General features: G+C 48.8%; 1 protein-coding gene and 1 long non-coding RNA gene across 2 annotated transcripts; both read left to right on the top strand.

Annotated features, from left to right (window-relative positions):
- The first annotated feature begins 620 nt into the window (after positions 1–620).
- Positions 621–16,436, top strand: sptlc2b (serine palmitoyltransferase, long chain base subunit 2b). Its single transcript, XM_076048328.1, has 12 exons — positions 621–871; positions 4,430–4,624; positions 4,748–4,902; positions 5,692–5,840; positions 6,256–6,380; positions 7,006–7,099; positions 7,965–8,070; positions 8,689–8,908; positions 9,828–9,954; positions 12,806–12,941; positions 13,025–13,154; positions 14,608–16,436. Exons 1-12 carry the CDS (start codon positions 737–739, stop codon positions 14,731–14,733), a joined length of 1,698 nt encoding a protein of 565 aa, XP_075904443.1. The 5' UTR covers positions 621–736; the 3' UTR covers positions 14,734–16,436.
- On the top strand, positions 878–1,985 carry LOC142902967 (uncharacterized). The gene is made up of 2 exons (XR_012929160.1): positions 878–1,607; positions 1,668–1,985. It is a non-coding gene; the product is annotated as an uncharacterized LOC142902967 (long non-coding RNA).
- Positions 16,437–16,563: the final 127 nt, after the last annotated feature.

Here is a 16,563-nt window from a genome sequence, read left to right as displayed (position 1 = left end):
GAGAATCGAGAACTTTTTCACTACAATATGTTCAGCTGCAGAAAAAAAGCACAAAGACGCGGATTAATTATTTTAAATGCATTTGTGAAGATAAAATACAATATATTTGTACAAATATATCCTGGTTCAAATATACATGTAGTCTTTTGCAGTTGAGTGTTTAAAAGTAAACATACGTAGCCAACTGATTTTCATGTGTTTTGGCTAATGATTATTTTTTTAGCATCACTGGACATGGAGACGGCATGATTTAAAACTGAGTTCACGCCTTAACAGAGGTTATTCTAGGTTATTTCCATCTACTTCGCTAGGACGTCTTTTCACGTAGGTGAGGGGCTGGGTAGTGTTACCTTCAGAACAGGAAATTGTTCACATAACTCATTTAGACTAATTGCTTCTAATGTATGTCACTTAATGGACCACACTGACTTTTTTGTTTAAAAATGAAAATAATGTGAATTGACGAGATAATCGTACGAGCCGTTCTGTCAGTGGGTATCTGTTGCGTATAGACGATCTTTGTGGTGGAACGCCACCACGATTGGTCGACGGGTCCAGCGAATGGGCGTGTATTTCCGGCAAGCTCGTGCGGTCACAGTGGAGAGTGGGTGGGCGTCTGATCCGCTTTTCCTCCCCCTTTTGCTCATACATGACTTCACGCCTCCGCGTTACACAAGTTTGGGAACTTTAAGTCGGGGCGGGGGGGAAGCACACTGTCGCTGTCGACCGGACGAACATGACGGAGAGCTCCGCCAACAAGCTGCTGAACGGAGACGCCTGCCACCGCATCTCCAACGGCAGGAAAAATGGCTTCGTAAAGAATCACTGCTTGTTCCAAGAGCCGCGGAAGTATCGCCGCCCGAGGGGGAAGGTAAGGCCCATCCGTCAAACGGTGACGAGGGGAGGGAGGGCCGTGGACGCACGCCGCCTGTGGCTTGTGCTCGCCCACTGGCGTGGTGTGTCCGTCAAATAATTCGAACGAAATTGTCGAGAAACTGTCGTTCCTCTGCTTTTCAACCCTTGCGGGTCCCCCCCGTCTCGCCGGTGCGTTAACGTTCTCTGCGAATTCTGCCGTGCGGCTAGCGCCATAGCGCCGCAATCAAAGTGTGTAACGCTCACTAACATGGCTGGAAAATTAAACACACGTCCGTTTTTATAGCGGGTATTCACGCCACAATACAGTCACGCGCTTGTTGGTGTGTGTGTTTTGGTTTTTGGTTTTATCGTCCCAGCGCGGCACATTGTAAGCTAGCTGTTGTGAAGAATGTAACTTCGAGTTGTGACGGATGAATGAGTCTGGAATGAATTAAAAACAAACAAAACACAGAGTAGCACAACACACCGTGGTCAAGTTAACGTGTTGCTGGTAACATTCGCCTCGGAGTGCTTTCACTCTGTTTGTTATTCTTCCCTGGAACTTGGAATTTGGCAAACCCGTCACTAGACACCTGATCAGGTAGAATTGTAGTAGTTGCCCCCGTTTGTAACCCTACACCCTGTTGTTTGTGTGGCCCCTGCTCGTGAGTGTGTATGTGAGGTTAGACCGGTCTCTGTTTACACAAACTCGAGTCTGAACAGATCCAGGGGCTTTTGTTGTGAAGCTGCCCGTCCGAGCCTCTAGGGAGGAGGAGGAGGAGGAGAAGCAGCAGCAGGAGGAGGAGGCGGAGGAGGAGGAGGAGGAGGAGGAGGACAGGCCCGCTTCTTCATCACTCTTCAGAGGGAGAGGAATGTCTCCGGGACGGAGAAGGGTGTGGCCCCGCCTGTGTTTTTGGAGTAGTGTGGAGAAGAGGGAACACAGGGCGTGTGTGTGTGTTTGCGGCTGCGTGGAGTTGGGCTGTGCACACATTCACACGTTGGTAAGATTCAAATGAGGAAAGAGAAGGTGTAGCAGGAAATAACACCTCTACCAAAGCATGGCGTGCTCGAAATGCACACACATAGAATTCCCCTCATTCTACCGTTTCATATCTTGACAAATTATTTTTTTAAAGATAACATCTCAACTACTTTTTGTTTGGCATTCTATGTACAACTTCCTGCTGAGACATTTCCTACTTCCTGCTAAATGTGATACCTTGTTGGAGCATCTGTTGCTTCCTCATGTTTGGCGGGAGATAAAACGTATCAGGTCCCTGAGGTAGGAACTGACATCTCCTGGCTGGGGGGGGAAGGTTGTCACGAACCTCCCGCGTCAAGTGTCACTGGCCTTTGTGACATCACAGAGGGCTGTTTTTCCAGAATTGTACACCTTAGCGCTTGACCTGCTACAGCGGGTCAAGGATAATTTTTTTTGGTTCTCGTTTCTCTGGAGTTTACACTTGACACGCATTAAACTTTGGCAGAGTGAATTTTGCATCATATGGGTCTTAAAGGCTGCTAAATTCTAGATACAGTGGAATTTTGCAGTTGAACCCAAACAATGTGGATCTCGTAGTGTTTAAACCTTGATTGAGCTTTGCTGGGGATTAGCTTTGCCGACACAACGTAAACAGAATGAGAAGGGGCCGACATTCAACATCTCTTAAAAAGCATTTGGTGTTTGGCAGTGTACGATTGTCATAGATGATAAAAATCAAAGCCAACAGGAAGTCATAATTGTTTTATCTCTCTTCCCCATTTGCAGACACACCTTTTTTATTATCATTATTATTATTATTATTAATTGTGACTATTGATACCAGACAGCAATTCATCGTGATACTTTAGTCGCTCTTAGACTTCCCACACATTTCTGATTAGCTGGAACGTTGTGCTGCTTGTTTTAAGTTGTGAACGATTATGCTCCATTCTTTATTTATTTTTTCCTCTCTGCCAGCCGATACTGGCCGCTTGTAATGATAAGGATTGCCGACAACCCTGGAAGAGTGATGTCACGTCGCGTTGATTGTTGTTATCTGAGCTCCTCTGCTCGTCCGTGATAACAACCGAAACGTTTGCCGGAATCGCAGAGAACGGCGTCGTCGGAAAGGAGCTGCGTTCTTTTGTGCCCGCTTGGATGTCCCTCACTGCTTAAGATCATTTTATAATGAACCAGGATAAATGATGGACATCATTTTGGACGCCGGGGTTTAATTCCGCTCAGATAAGATTGCCGTCTCACTTTGAGATTAAGGGCAAAACAACCGATAGCCTTGGGAAGTAAGTGGTTGCTAATAGCTGAGCGAATACTACAGCCGGAAAGCAATGCAGTTGTCCGGAGAGGTTTGACATATTGACTGAGTTCTGGGCTCGCCGTGGTCAAGCTCTATTTTCATATAAACACTGCAATATGAGCGCGCTCCGTTCTGCTGAGCAGGCCTGAGAACTCTTGAACGCAGCTTGAACGGGCGCCGTCCCATCCAGCTGCAAGTCAAGGAAGGCCCGAGGCCGCCTTGCGTCTACACATATAAAAAATTAAGCAAACATGACGTCAAACAAACTGGATTTAGCTGCCGGCCAGCGTCTTGGGCGTGGTGTGGCTGTTCCGCACGCTCAACTGTGACGGAAAGTATGAAAACTCTTGCTTTTGGTTTCCTCTGCATGTGTGTGAATTTGGTTTTGTGTTCCTTATTACTTGAAACCTGTCTGACTCGCTCTTAATACACACACACACACACACACACACACACACACACACACACACAGTGTCATGTTCTCCGGCTCCTTGGAGTAGCGTGACTAGTCACATGAGGAGCGGTTGCTAAGCTGCCAGCCGGACTCTGTGACCCTAATTTGTCCAATGTTGTTTCTGCTCCCTGCTGGTCGTCTGTTTTCATTCATTCATTCATTCATTCATTGTAATTTTGTCACCTCAAAAACCACAAAATGGTTTCACGGCCGCTTGAGACACAGCGGCACTTTAGTTGGAAGAACTTTTTTCGCCGGCAATTTGAACCGCTCACGTCGTCACGCCTTTTGTCTTTTGTTTGTTTAATACCAGATCCATCACGGGTTTCAGTCCCCATGAGTAAACATACTTGGTGTAGTAGTAAATCATTACTTATTATGGCACAATAGATTGGCTTGCCTTGAGTCATGGACCATTAGGGCCGTGATAATACGTTATTTTTCATCTTAGACGTGAAGTTCCAAGAAATATATGTTGCTCTAGGAAAGACACAGATTGAATCCGGATGGCTCCTTTGTAGTCTGAACAGTCACAAATCACATGAACCCCCCCCCCCCTTTTTTTTTTTTTTTTTTTTGGCAAAACGGATTGAATCCACCTTCAAGGAGGTTGTTTCACATTGCATTTGGACAGATGCGTCTCAGTCTGAACAGAGCCAGATCCCATTTGGACACTTGCTAAAAACAGTGTGGACAGTCAGCCCTAAAAATCGGATTTGAGACGGAATCTGATTTGAATCCGATTCGCCTGCTTGTCCATCTGAACACAGCAATTTATTTAAAAAGTCTGATCTCAGATTTCTTTCTTTACGCGACCTCGCAGAACCAAAATGTGCCCTACAACGCCAGCCTGTACAAGAAGCCCTTCCTGGAGTCCTTTGAGGAGACGCCCCTGCTGGTGGCCGTGCTCACCTACATGGGCTACGGCATCCTCACCGTCTTCGGATACCTCAGGGACTTCCTCCGCCACTGGAGCATCGAGAAGTGCAACGTGGCTCGGGAGAGAGAGGAGCAGAAGGTCAAATAGAGTTCTGTTTGTTTGTTTCTCATCTCATCTTCATCTGAACCTCCGCAACGCCGCGACTGACTTGCGCCACGTCCTTCTTCCTCCCTCCCTCACTCCCTCCTCCCCTCCCCGCAGGAGTTTGTCCCCCTCTACCAGGACTTTGAGAACTTCTACACCCGCAACTTGTACATGAGGATTCGAGACAACTGGAACCGGCCCATCTGCAGCGTCCCCGGCGCCAAGATGGACCTGGTGGAGAGGGTTTCCCCCGACTACAACTGGACCTTTGAGTAAGCCCCGCACACACACACACACACACACACACACACACACACACACACACACACACACACACACACACACACACCCTCCTCCCTCTGAGGTGTGAGCTTGTGTGTCAGCGACCCTGAGCTCAACAACCCTGCTATCGATTCAAGCCGCTGGCCCCGATATTGCCGATAGCAAAAGTGACGTAAAGCTGTTGAGTCAGTAGCCCGTGTTGAAAACAGCAGTGTCTTTTGCATGACTCAGTTGTCTTGAGGGAAAAAAAAAAAAAAAATCAGCAGCTGTCCACGTGCACTGTGATTCACTGCAGTGCACGTCGAGGTCGGCAGCGGCTGCCGTTTAGCACCTTGTCTCCTCAAAGCTGCTGAAACCGCTTCAACCTGACTCAGCAGAGTGACAGTTTAACAGGCGGCACGTCATAAAGAACAAACGGCAACCTGAGCCGGGCGAGTTACCCAAAGATTTTTTCTTTTCTTTTTTTTTTGGGGCGAAACCGGCCTCGGCCTTTCCCAAGGCTGCAGAGATTCCAGCGAAGGTCGCATCCTTTATCTCTTAAGATTTACGACGCAGATTGCAGTTGTTGAGTCCGGCGGCGGCGGCGGCTTTCGCCACTGAAGGTTCTGCCCGGCTCAAGGTGGCGGCTGCCAATCACATCTCCCTCAATTAGACGCCACCAGTGGGGGGGGATAATTACGTGGGATTCCTTCAGCGTCAACCTGTCGAGCCCGCCCTCTGGCAAAACGCAAACTGGATGTTGGGTCTGAACTGGGGGAAACGTGTCCGTCTTGTGTCAGACACACAGGCCGCGTGGTGAAGGACGTCATCAACATGGGCTCGTACAACTACCTGGGCTTCGCCGAGAAGACCGGGGCCTGCGCCGACGCGGCGGTGGAGGCCACGCAGAAGTACGGCGCCGGCGTGGGCAGCACCCGCTGCGAGATCGGTAAGCAGCTCGACGGAAAAGACGTCGACGGGGACTTGTTGTTGTTGTTGTTGTTGTCTTGTCCGTCAATGGCGGCGTTCACGATGAGAATGTTTTGTTTCCTTGGAGCTCAGCCGGCCCTGCCGCTCTCTCAGACCTGAGCTCCTGCAGAAGAAGCAGCTTTCAAAATAAGGCTCCAACACTTTGCTCTCTGCAGCCACCTCATGAGAGCGTAAAAACCCTTTGAGTAATATTTGAGAGCTTTTTCCAAGTTTAGCTGTTTGCATTCCCAGTTTTTTTTTTGTTTTTTTTTTATCGGGATGTCCAGGTTTTGCGCGACTCTCGGGCCGATGAAAACGCAGCTCGCGAGCGGACGGTTTTGCACGTGGCGCGGGTGAAAGGCTGACTGTGGGGGGGGGTCGCTGTCGCCCACCAGGGAACCTGGACATCCATGAGGAGCTGGAGGAGCTGGTTGCCAGGTTTCTGGGCGTGGAGTCGTCCATGGCGTTCGGCATGGGCTTCGCGACCAACTCCATGAACATTCCTGCTCTCACCGGCAAGGTAATGGAATTTCATTGACTTCCTTTTGCGCTCGGGCGACGCATCTACAGACAATGTATTCCATTTTACTCCTAAAGCAACTTTTTTTCTTTCAACCCCACGGAATGAAAAACACGCTGCCGGGCCCGAGGAGCTCGCACCGTTTTCCGGCCGACATGGCGAGCGCAGCGGTGCTGCAAGCGCAACGCGCAGGCGCTCGCTTATCGTCTTTTGTCCTCGGGCTGGCAGGAAGTAGATAGCGGGGCTAGTGGGCGCGCTGTGTGTTTAAGAGAACATTCCCTGGCAGCCTCGCACGTAAACCAAAAACGAACTCTTCACCTGGTCTCTCTCCGCACTCGTGTTATGCAACAACAGCCTGCCTGACTTGTTGACTCTGCGTGCGTTTGCCTCACTTCAGCCTTTGCCAGAGAGAAACGATCCTGGTTGATGTTTAACGGCTGCTTAAGTCTTTGCACGTGACGACACGGCCACGGAGGGATGAGCGGCGTTCCACTGAGAACTTGTGCTGCCAGTTACTTAATCAGGGTTCACTGGTTGAAGACATTGGTTTTAAAACAGTACAGGGGTGAATTTAAGACGTTTTTTGTTTTGTTTTGTTTTGTTTTGTTTATTTCCCCCGTTGCAGGGTTGCCTTATCCTGAGCGACGAGCTGAATCACGCCTCACTGGTGCTCGGCGCTCGTCTGTCCGGCTCCACGATTCGGGTCTTCAAACATAACAGTGAGTGGCCTGCTGCAGCCGTGCGCTTCAACGTGCACTACCAGGCAAATGTTTGGACACACCTTCTCATGCAGTTTTTATTTTTATCCTTTAGAACTTTCTAAACTGCAGGTAGATTCTGAAGACATCAAATATATGAGCAGGATGTGTAATTATGCAGCAAAGAAAAACGCTAAACTATGCTTTTTGTGAAAGGTGGCTATTTTGAAGGGTTTTAATATTGTGAGTGATTATTATTCACTTTTATTGTTTCCTACGTGATACCATGTGTGTTCATGCGTAGTTTGATGCCTTCCGTGAGAAACTGCAATGTCAATAGTCATGAGAATGAAAGAAAATACTTTTTGTAGTGCTTACAATGCAAAGTCTGTGCGTCTCAAAAAAAAAGCTCCATTATGCCACACGACATATCCCCTTGTGATGTCACGGTGGGTGATGATACCTCTCGCATGTTGATCGATCGCACACCCACATGCGTTTCCTTACAAACCAATAGGAAGGTCCAGCAAAGCATCAGCTTTAGCTGAAAGTGAAAACCCAGGACATTTTTTTTTTGCCAGGATGCAGGAGGGCTAAATTAGCTGCTCACTGTATAGTTTCCATAAATCTCCAAGTAGGATCGTCCTAAAGCAGGACCCGCCCCCCTCGGTGTTGTAAGATGCAACGCCTGCTGATGAAACGCTGCATAATCTGCTTGTGTTGTGCAATCCAGGTGTGTGTGTTTCAACACATTCCAGCGCTTTCTGTTGCACCACTTTTTTTTTTTTTGGGCGGAGGTACAGGCATGTTAAATAGACGCCGTCGCCAGGAACTGGGCATGTGAAGAGCATTGCAGTGGAAATATTTTATTTTCCACGTATTGCAGACATGCAGAGCTTGGAGAAACTTCTCAGAGACGCCATCGTGCACGGGCAGCCCAGGACGCACCGACCCTGGAAGAAGATTCTCATCGTGGTGGAGGGTATATACAGGTACGGTCACACGCAAACACACACACACACACACACACACACACACACACACACACACCATTCCACCCCCCCCAAGTCCAAGTCATTCTGGCATAACGAGGCTGAGGTACTGATCTACCACCAGGCTCCGCACGGCGGCTCCAGTTTAATATTCAGCGCGCAGCAGACCGACGCACGGTGACGAAATTTCCCAAACATGCAATTTCTCGGCATGAATAAAGGAGGAGACAGAAAACAGGGCTTCCTCTGGCGCAGGCGTCCTTAATGGACTCGCCGCGCAGGAAATTGCCGCGCGATTGATCAAACCGGGTTTCAGAGGAAGCTGACTGGCCGTCGTCAATACTCCCCCGCTGACGCCGGCCCGGTAATGGGATTTGATTTCCGCCTGCTTTTTGCGGAGCAGATGATTAAACTCCCTAAAATAAAACCGTGTCCCGGCTGAAGCTGTAACGTATACATTACCGCACCTGCATGTGCCGTTGCAGCTTTCCGAGTTTCATGTTTGCTTTATTATTTTTTTTTCCCCCAATCTGAAACAATCTGCAAGGCAGTCAAGCTGGCTGTTTTTTTTGGTTTTTTTCCTTCTTATTCATTGCCTTTTGGGCCTCCCGTCAACAGCATGGAAGGGTCGGTGGTGCGCCTGCCGGAGGTCATCGCCCTCAAGAAGCGCTACAAGGCCTACCTGTACCTGGACGAGGCTCACAGCATCGGCGCGCTGGGCCCCAACGGCCGAGGGGTGGTGGACTACTTCGGCCTGGACCCCAAAGACGTCGACATCATGATGGGGACGTTCACCAAGAGCTTTGGCGCCGCCGGGGGATACATCGGCGGGAAGAAGGTGAGAGGGGAAGCCGCCAGGAGTCCCCGAGTCCTCGCTTGACGTCAGGGAAGCGGAGGAGGCCGAAATATTTGATGGCGTGCGTAGCGGCCGGAGAGATTTCCCAGCACATCGCTCGTGTATGTGTCACGCCGGCGTGGTGTTATCTCCGTTTACGAGAAATGTGGAAACTCGGCTTCCTGTTTTTCAGTGAAGAAAGGGAAGGGGAAAAAAAATCTTGGCTTCCAACCACAAATAAGACTCCCTGGTCACGGTTGAGGCAAAGTGAACACAGAGAAAGTGCACGTTCGGTTGTGCAGATAAACATATTGCTGTGGAGATTAGTCTCAAATCACCATTGTGCAAGTTTTAATATGAAGTCCTTATGTAAGATAAATGGACTGATTTTAGATCATTAACAAGAATGAGAATGATCATATTTCGATATAATCAATATTTACAGCAGCCCTCTTTAAACATGGGCACGCCGTCAGAGCCGCTGATCAATTCTGAACAGATATAAAGACTGACAAATCTCATGTAGCCTCTTAGATGGACCCCGTAACCTATAATGCTATTGGCCACAAGGGGGCGATCAAGCTCTTTTGGTAGTACCGTCCCATCCTTTGTTCATCTACTAATGAGACGATTTTTTTTTCTTTTCTTTAAGTACTTTAAGGTTCGGTTGTAAGTTGAATCGCACATATTAAACAGTCTAACTAGCATGAAGATGGTTAAATTGAATTAAAAGTTCTTCGTTTGAAAAATTTGTTGTTAAAGATTAAACCCAGTGATGACATGGCTGATTGGCGTGTGTATTACGATGTGTATCTTTGGGAGATGGTCAGATAACAGAATATAAAAGTTTTCTTCCCATTAAAAAACGTTCTCCCCGAATGACTCGCAGGGTTAACATTTAAAGCTTGTTCTGTCGCCCCAGGAGCTGATCGACTACCTGCGCTGCCACTCCCACAGCGCCCTGTACGCCACCTCCATGTCGCCCCCTGTGGCCCAGCAGATCATCACCTCGATGAAGATCATCACCGGCGAGGACGGGACCACACTGGGTAGGCAGCGGAACATCGCTCCAGGGAGGCGTTCGCTTCGCACATATCACACAAAGGGTCCGGTAGTAACGTTTGCGCAGTAACATCAACGACCACAAGATGGCGGTGTAATCCAACAGTTGACTGGCAACGCTCGACTGGCCCTTGGGCTTTTACCTACTTTCAACTTCACGTGCACTTTGTCTCATTTTCCCTCCCACAAACTGCGTTTGTTTGCGGTGGAATTTTTTTTTTTTTTTTTTACCGCCAGTTGATGAGATTAAAACTGTTGATTCAGGGGTCATCGCCGGTTATTCTGTCAATAAATTAAGGTGTGTTGACCGTCTTTATCAACTCACTGCAGATTAGGACATTGCCACAAGACACATTGCCCTATTTACTAAGGTGTGTTGCTCTGTGACGCATTTCTCTGCATGAACTCAGCACTTTTTATGTCTTTCTTTTAATCAGACGTGGGTTTTTCCTACCAAAGGTTTCTTTTAATCATTCTCATTAGTCTGATTCAAAGAAAGATATAAATCCATTTAAAACCGAAGACACGATGAACACAATTAATCTAAGACGGCACTTATCAGACAGATTAATACTAGTAACGGTGCTTGAGGTGAGAGGAAAGTGTTTCTCAATGCTCTGCTGCGTCTCTCCGCAGCGCACTTGAAAGTTTTGCGAGATCTATGAAAGGTTACAGGTGATTTAACAATGGAAGATCTGAAGGCGGCTGTGCGCTGGCACGTCTCCCCGCTCTCCCTTTATCGCTTTCAGATGTCTTGCGTGCGTGTGTGCTTTTTCTGCTTTGCCTTCACGCTGGGCTCAAAAGCAGCAGCGGCAGCAGCAGCAGCAGCGGCTCCTCGGCTCTAAGATGGAGATCAGACTCTGTCAGACTCGTTCCCTTCAACACACAAACAGATCAGCAGGTCCTGTTTTTCTTGCAGGGCGGCTCCCCCCCGCTCTCATCCCCCTTTGTAGTCCTCACCGGGCTCGCCCGCATTGATATCAACTCCTCTTCCTTTGAGCCATAAGGAGGTGCGAGTTGTTTAGACGGATGTGTGCGAGTGGTAGAAAATGACCAACTTTTTTTTTTATTGCTTCTTCTTGTTCTTCTATAAGAATCACACTCGGCTCAACATTAATGCCTGGGTGATGTCCAAACATACAGAAAAGGGTGTCAGCTAGCTGACAGCTAGTTCCAACATCATGAGAAACCCGGAGAATATTAGCAAAGACACCAGTCACAGCCGACGGACAGATGCACTACCAGTCAAAAGTTTGGACCACATACTTACTGATTTAATGTTTTTTTCTTTTATTTTCATGACTATTTACATTGTAGGTTGTCACTCAAGGCATCAAAACTATGAATGAACACATATGGAATAAGAATTAACAACAAAAAAGTGTGAAATAACTACAAACGAGTTCTGTATTTTAGATTGTCTAGAATAGCCACCATTTAGATAAAATGTATACAACGTAACATATTAGTTGTTTTGTTTTTTTTTTCGTGCCACATTAAACCACATTACTTTGGTCGTATATTTGATGTCTTCAGTTTGTATCTCCACTGTGTAGAAAGTAGTAAAGATAACGGAGAAACAGGTGTGTCCAAACCTTTTGACTGGTAGTGTAGCTAAGTCAAGTGTTACATCCAGCACTTTGAACTTATTTAGTATTTTTTACTCCGCATGCAAGTGACTTTGGAAAAAACCCAACGACCCGTGGAGACACTGGCTGGCGTCGAGCTGCGGCCGCCGAGTGCGCATCAGATGGGAGCGTTGTTTTTTTTTTTTTTTTTTTTTCCAACCTCCAGCCTGGAAGAGACGTGCGAGGCTCTTCTCCCCCAGTATGAAAGGAATGCCGGAGTCGAGCGTCTGAAGACAATATGCTACTGTTTAATCACCCGGGGCCCCCGGAATAGCTCCGGATTCCTCGGCCTTCGTTAAAAACATGTCTGAGTAAATATAATGTCAGACTTTGTTGTGTCTTCTCTGCCCCCCTTTGAAGCCTTTTTTTGGGGAAGCGCGCGGCCACCGGCAGATGCCTGCGTGTGTGTGTGTCTGTGTGCGTGTGCGTGTCGCAGGCGACGACGACGGTGAAAGCTTCGTGCCATACGGCCGCTTTGCTTGTTTGGTTTCCGTCGGAGCTGCTCCGCCGAGCCTGGGGCCGCAGCGTCCCGGCAGTGGGGCCGCAGCGTGCGTCACCCGCGACACGTGACGATTGACGCCTGTTTAGTTTCGAGCTCCTCGCGACCTCGACTTTGAAGAGGTCCCGCTCGCCTTCAAACGAGCGGCGGTGCGGCGCTCTCTCCACAAACATGTCAGACATGAAAGACGCGCCCGCGAAGTGATGTGTTTTACGCTCTTCTCTCTCTCTCTCTCTCTCTCTCTCTCTCTCTCTCTCTCTCTCTCTCTCTCTCTCTCCCCCCCCCCCCCCCGGGTTCTTCGTCTTTTTTTTTCCCCCCTCAGTGTTTGTTTGTTTAACGTAGTTTCGTAACATTGTTGTTGTTTTTTTTCTTTCTGTGACCTTTGAAAAACTCACTCGTGTTTTCGTTAAAAGGCCCGCGCGTGGTACGAAGTTCTCTCAACGATTGTTTTCTCTTTTGTTTTTCTCTTTTTTTTTGGACTTTTTTGTTACGAAATTTTGTCTTTTTTACGTTGATTTTTTTTCACGAAATTTTAACTTTATTCACAAAATTTCAACTTAAAACTCGAAATGAAAATTTCCTCCCTGTAATGTTTTTTTTCTCTTCTTGCGCCCCGAATCCTCTTTCGTACAAAAGACAAAGATCCTCCCATAAAAGATCCTTTTTTTTACGAGCGGGCCCTAAACGCCTCCTCCGGCCCCTCTGTTCTAGGTGCCGACCGCCTGCGACAGCTCTCCGAGAACACCACCTACTTCCGCCGGAGGCTCCGCGAGATGGGCTTCATCATCTACGGCAACGACGACTCACCCGTCGTGCCCCTGATGCTCTACATGCCGGCCAAAATCGGGTAGGTGCTCCGCCGCCGGCGCCGGCGTCGTCGTCCCGTCTCCCCGTATTCACCTGCGCCTCCGCACCGTCGCCCCCCCACAGGGCCTTCGGCCGCGAGATGCTGAGGAGAAACATCGGCACGGTGGTGGTCGGCTTCCCCGCGACGCCCATCATCGAGTCCCGGGCGCGCTTCTGCGTGTCGGCCGCCCACACCAGGGAGATGCTCGACACGGTGAGAACTTTTTCTTCTTTAAAAGTTTTTGCTTTTTTTGTTTTTTAACTTGGGGGCGCACAGAGAGAATCTCGGGGTTCACTGTGAAACTTGCAAAGAACAACATTCACATTTGCTCTCTTCAAAGACACAGATTTTGTTCCTTTTCAATGGACATTAAAAGCACGTTTTCTAAATACCCTGAAAAGTTTTCCCAGCCCTGATTACGAGGCCGTCTGGGTTTGCATCTTTGACAGCCGGTGACATACCTAACTAGAAGTTTTCCAAAGACATGCGCGTGATGCTTTTCTCTTCGCTCGGTTGTGGAAAGACGGAGAGGGGGAAAAAAAAAAATCCAAGTTCGCAAATCTGCGGCAAAGTTGGAAATAAGCAGTCGGGAGTTTGTTTCTGCCGAGCTGTCGTCGCTATCAGTCGCTAACGGACGGCAGTGAGTAAAACAAACCCCCCCTTTTGTATATTTAAAGCCTCTACTTCCTGTAGAAGCTGTATTAGGGAGCCTAGCTCTCTCTCTCTCTCTCTCTCTCTCTCTCTCTCTCTCTCTCTCTCTCTCTCTCTCCCTCTTTTCCAGCCCTGATTTGCTTGTTTGTCCGCAGGCCACTCGCTCCAATGTGTCCTTTATTACAAATGAACTCGCCAAAGCCCCTCCGCCTCCACGCGGGACTTTTTTTCTTTTTTTTCGGCCCGTCTCTCCGAAGACACTCCATCCGTCTTGCCGGGGAGCGCGTCAGCGCCGTTTGCAATAGTCCGTTTAAAGGGCATCGGCCCGCCTTTGTAGAGCCGCTGGCCTGTTCCCTCCCCCTTCTCCCGCCTTTGGAAGGAAAGCCAACAGCCCTGGCCGTTTCTCAAAGCGTGGAATCCAAAAAGGAAAAAAAAGAAAAGAAAGAAAAAGGTCACGAGGAAGGTAAATTGTTTCCAGGTGGAGCCGCGCAGTTTTTTTTTTGTTTTTTTTTCCCCTTCGCTGCACCGCTGATAGCGTCTCTCCCGTTGGAAAGAAGCGAAGGTTCCTGCTGCTCAGCTCAGAGTTCGAGGAACCTCTGGGCTCCGCTGGGCCTCGTCCACACACACACACAGCCCCGCACGCTGACCTTTTATTAGGAATGTATTGGGTTTATGTAGCGCTTTCCCTAGGCACTCAAACGCACTTCACATTCAGTCATCAATCATCATTACTCATTCACACCACGTTCGCGCTGCACGTGTAGCCACCGCTGCCCTGGGGCCAGACTGACAGAAGGGTGGCGGCTAATCTGCGGCAAACGTACAAGTTGCCCAAGGACACGACGGCAGACTGGGACGGAGCGGGATTTGAACCGGCAACCTTTCGATCATTGCGCTCCCTCCTGAGCTTACAGTCGCTTCCAACTGTCCTGCGTGTTTGATCCAGACCGAACCTGCCGATCCATGTTGTTTATTCTCCCTCTCTCTCCCTCTCTCCCTCTCTCTCACCCGCCAGGCCCTGGGAGCCATCAGCGAGGTGGGCGACCTGCTGCAGCTCAAGTACTCCCGGCGCGAGGAGGAGCTCCTGCCGCCCTCCTCGCTGGGCTGGCGGAGGGAGGAGGAGAGCGTCCTCCGCGACTGAGCCACGTCGTCACCTTAGACAAACCCCCCCCCCACCCCCCCGCTCCTGGTCCGGGGGTGGCGGAGTGGGCGCAGAGGTGGGGGGGGGGCGACCTTTCGACCCCTCCCACTCCTTCCCTCCTCCCTCTCCCTGCACTTGCGTCTTCCTCGCTCGCCTCGCCTCGCTCCCACCGCTCGCCTTTGCGTCACGTCAGCACCTTCTTTCTGGATCCGTTGTTACAAAGATCCCCCCCCGCTTTTTTTTTAATTATTCTTTTTTTAAACGTAGTATGCGTCCGTTTCTAACAGAAGTGACGGAGCGGCATCGTCAAAAGCTCACGCGCTTTAATACAAAAGAGTCCCTACGAGAAGGATTGTACGTGCTGAAGCGGCTGTCGCATCCTTAACACTTTGTAAAAAAAACACAAGGAAAAAAAAAAGAAAAAAAATCTTTGTCGCTGGGGTGACAGCGTGTTACCTCCACGTTGTTCATCTTCCAATCTTCCAATCACTTCTACTTGAATAGAAAGTCTATGGAACGCGGGAATCCTGTATATATGTGTATACAGATTTTTTTTTTTTTTCAATTCTCCTCACATGCAAAACAGATGTTTCCACACGAGAGAGGGAAGAAAAATAATTAATTTAATAGAGGGGGGAGGGGGGAGGAGGGGGGCAGAATCCCAGGGAGCAAGACTAAGGAATATTTCTTTCTTCTTTTTTTTTACTGTTTATTTCCGAAGAAGAAAATGCTTTTCAGCCTTATTTACTGTTTACACCTGCGCTCACGAGTCCCAGCGCCGGCGTCTTTGACATTTCTGGAAGCGAACGTGCAAAACACGTGTCGCGTCTCCGCTTGCAACTTTCCAGCTGCCGCCGCCGCCGCCCCCTTGGCGCTCGAGACCTGCACGCATGACGATGACGCCGCCGCGCGTCTGAAGTGCAGAAAGCTTTATTATTTATTTAAATTAAATGTCTTAAATGTGACCTCTCATTTATATGTGTGTGTTCATCCGAGACGTCGCAACAATGATGATGGTTATCCGGACGGCAGCTTCCCGACTCTGCTCCCACCAGGGGGCGGGGTTTTAACCGACTACTCGCACGTCTTACCCTCACTGCTCGCACTACTGACAGGCATTGTGAATGCACAGATGACGTAGTCACTGATTCCTTTTTTTTTCTTTTGTACTCTTTACGAGCCGCCTATTTCCGCTCGGATATCAGATATCGCGGTTTGTTTGTTTTTTTTTTCCTTTCCCGCCCCCCTTCCCATCCTGCGGCATCCAAACGGCATTTCCACACCTCGAAGAGTTCGTCCAAGATCCCGTTGGTGTCCCTCCAGGAGGAGCAGGAGGACACGACAGCGGAAGCAAGCTGGGAAGAAGGCGGGGCTTTGCCCGGCGTTCACGTGACCATTCCGAGGAAACCTTCATCGAAAGTGGTTCAAGCCGACCTGGCGGGCTTTCGTCCGGCTGAGGTCGGCGTTCTGGCACATCGCAACCACCTGTTGAAGTTTCTGTGAACTCTGTATCCATAAGACATTCACTTGTTCTTGTTGTTGTTGTTGTTGTTTGTTCTTGAATGAGTCATTCCAGAATCATTATTATTATTATTGTCATTGTTAATATTTTTGTTCTTGAAGAAATGTCCTGAATAACAACTGTCAAGCTCTACCGTGCGTTTGCTTTTAATAAAATGTAATGTACAAAAGAACAAAGTGGGGGGGAAAAAAAGTGACTTTGATTCCGACTCGTGTTTTTTAACCGGAATGGTTCACCTCTTGAGCCATCTGTCGTGACGTCGCACTACCGGGAGTTTTTTCCGAAAGAATTAGTGCATCGGAAGGCAA

Source organism: Nelusetta ayraudi, unplaced genomic scaffold (genome assembly GCF_046127955.1).
Source record: "Nelusetta ayraudi isolate G7.1 ecotype Tasmania unplaced genomic scaffold, CSIRO-AGI_Nayr_v1 ptg000100l, whole genome shotgun sequence".
NCBI lineage: Eukaryota > Metazoa > Chordata > Actinopteri > Tetraodontiformes > Monacanthidae > Nelusetta > Nelusetta ayraudi.
Note: the sequence above shows the minus strand (reverse complement) of the source record. Positions and strands in the feature narration are given on the sequence as shown.

What these genes read in the sequence shown, in the direction of transcription:
- sptlc2b (XM_076048328.1), top strand. Translation starts at nt 737, where the DNA reads ATGACGGAGAGCTCCGCCAACAAGCTGCTGAACGGAGACGCCTGCCAC. An exon ending in TTCCTGCTCTCACCGGCAAG is followed by an intron (nt 6,381 to 7,005) that starts GTAATGGAATTT and finishes CCCCCGTTGCAG; the next exon opens with GGTTGCCTTATCCTGAGCGA. An exon ending in GTGGTGGAGGGTATATACAG is followed by an intron (nt 8,071 to 8,688) that starts GTACGGTCACAC and finishes TCCCGTCAACAG; the next exon opens with CATGGAAGGGTCGGTGGTGC.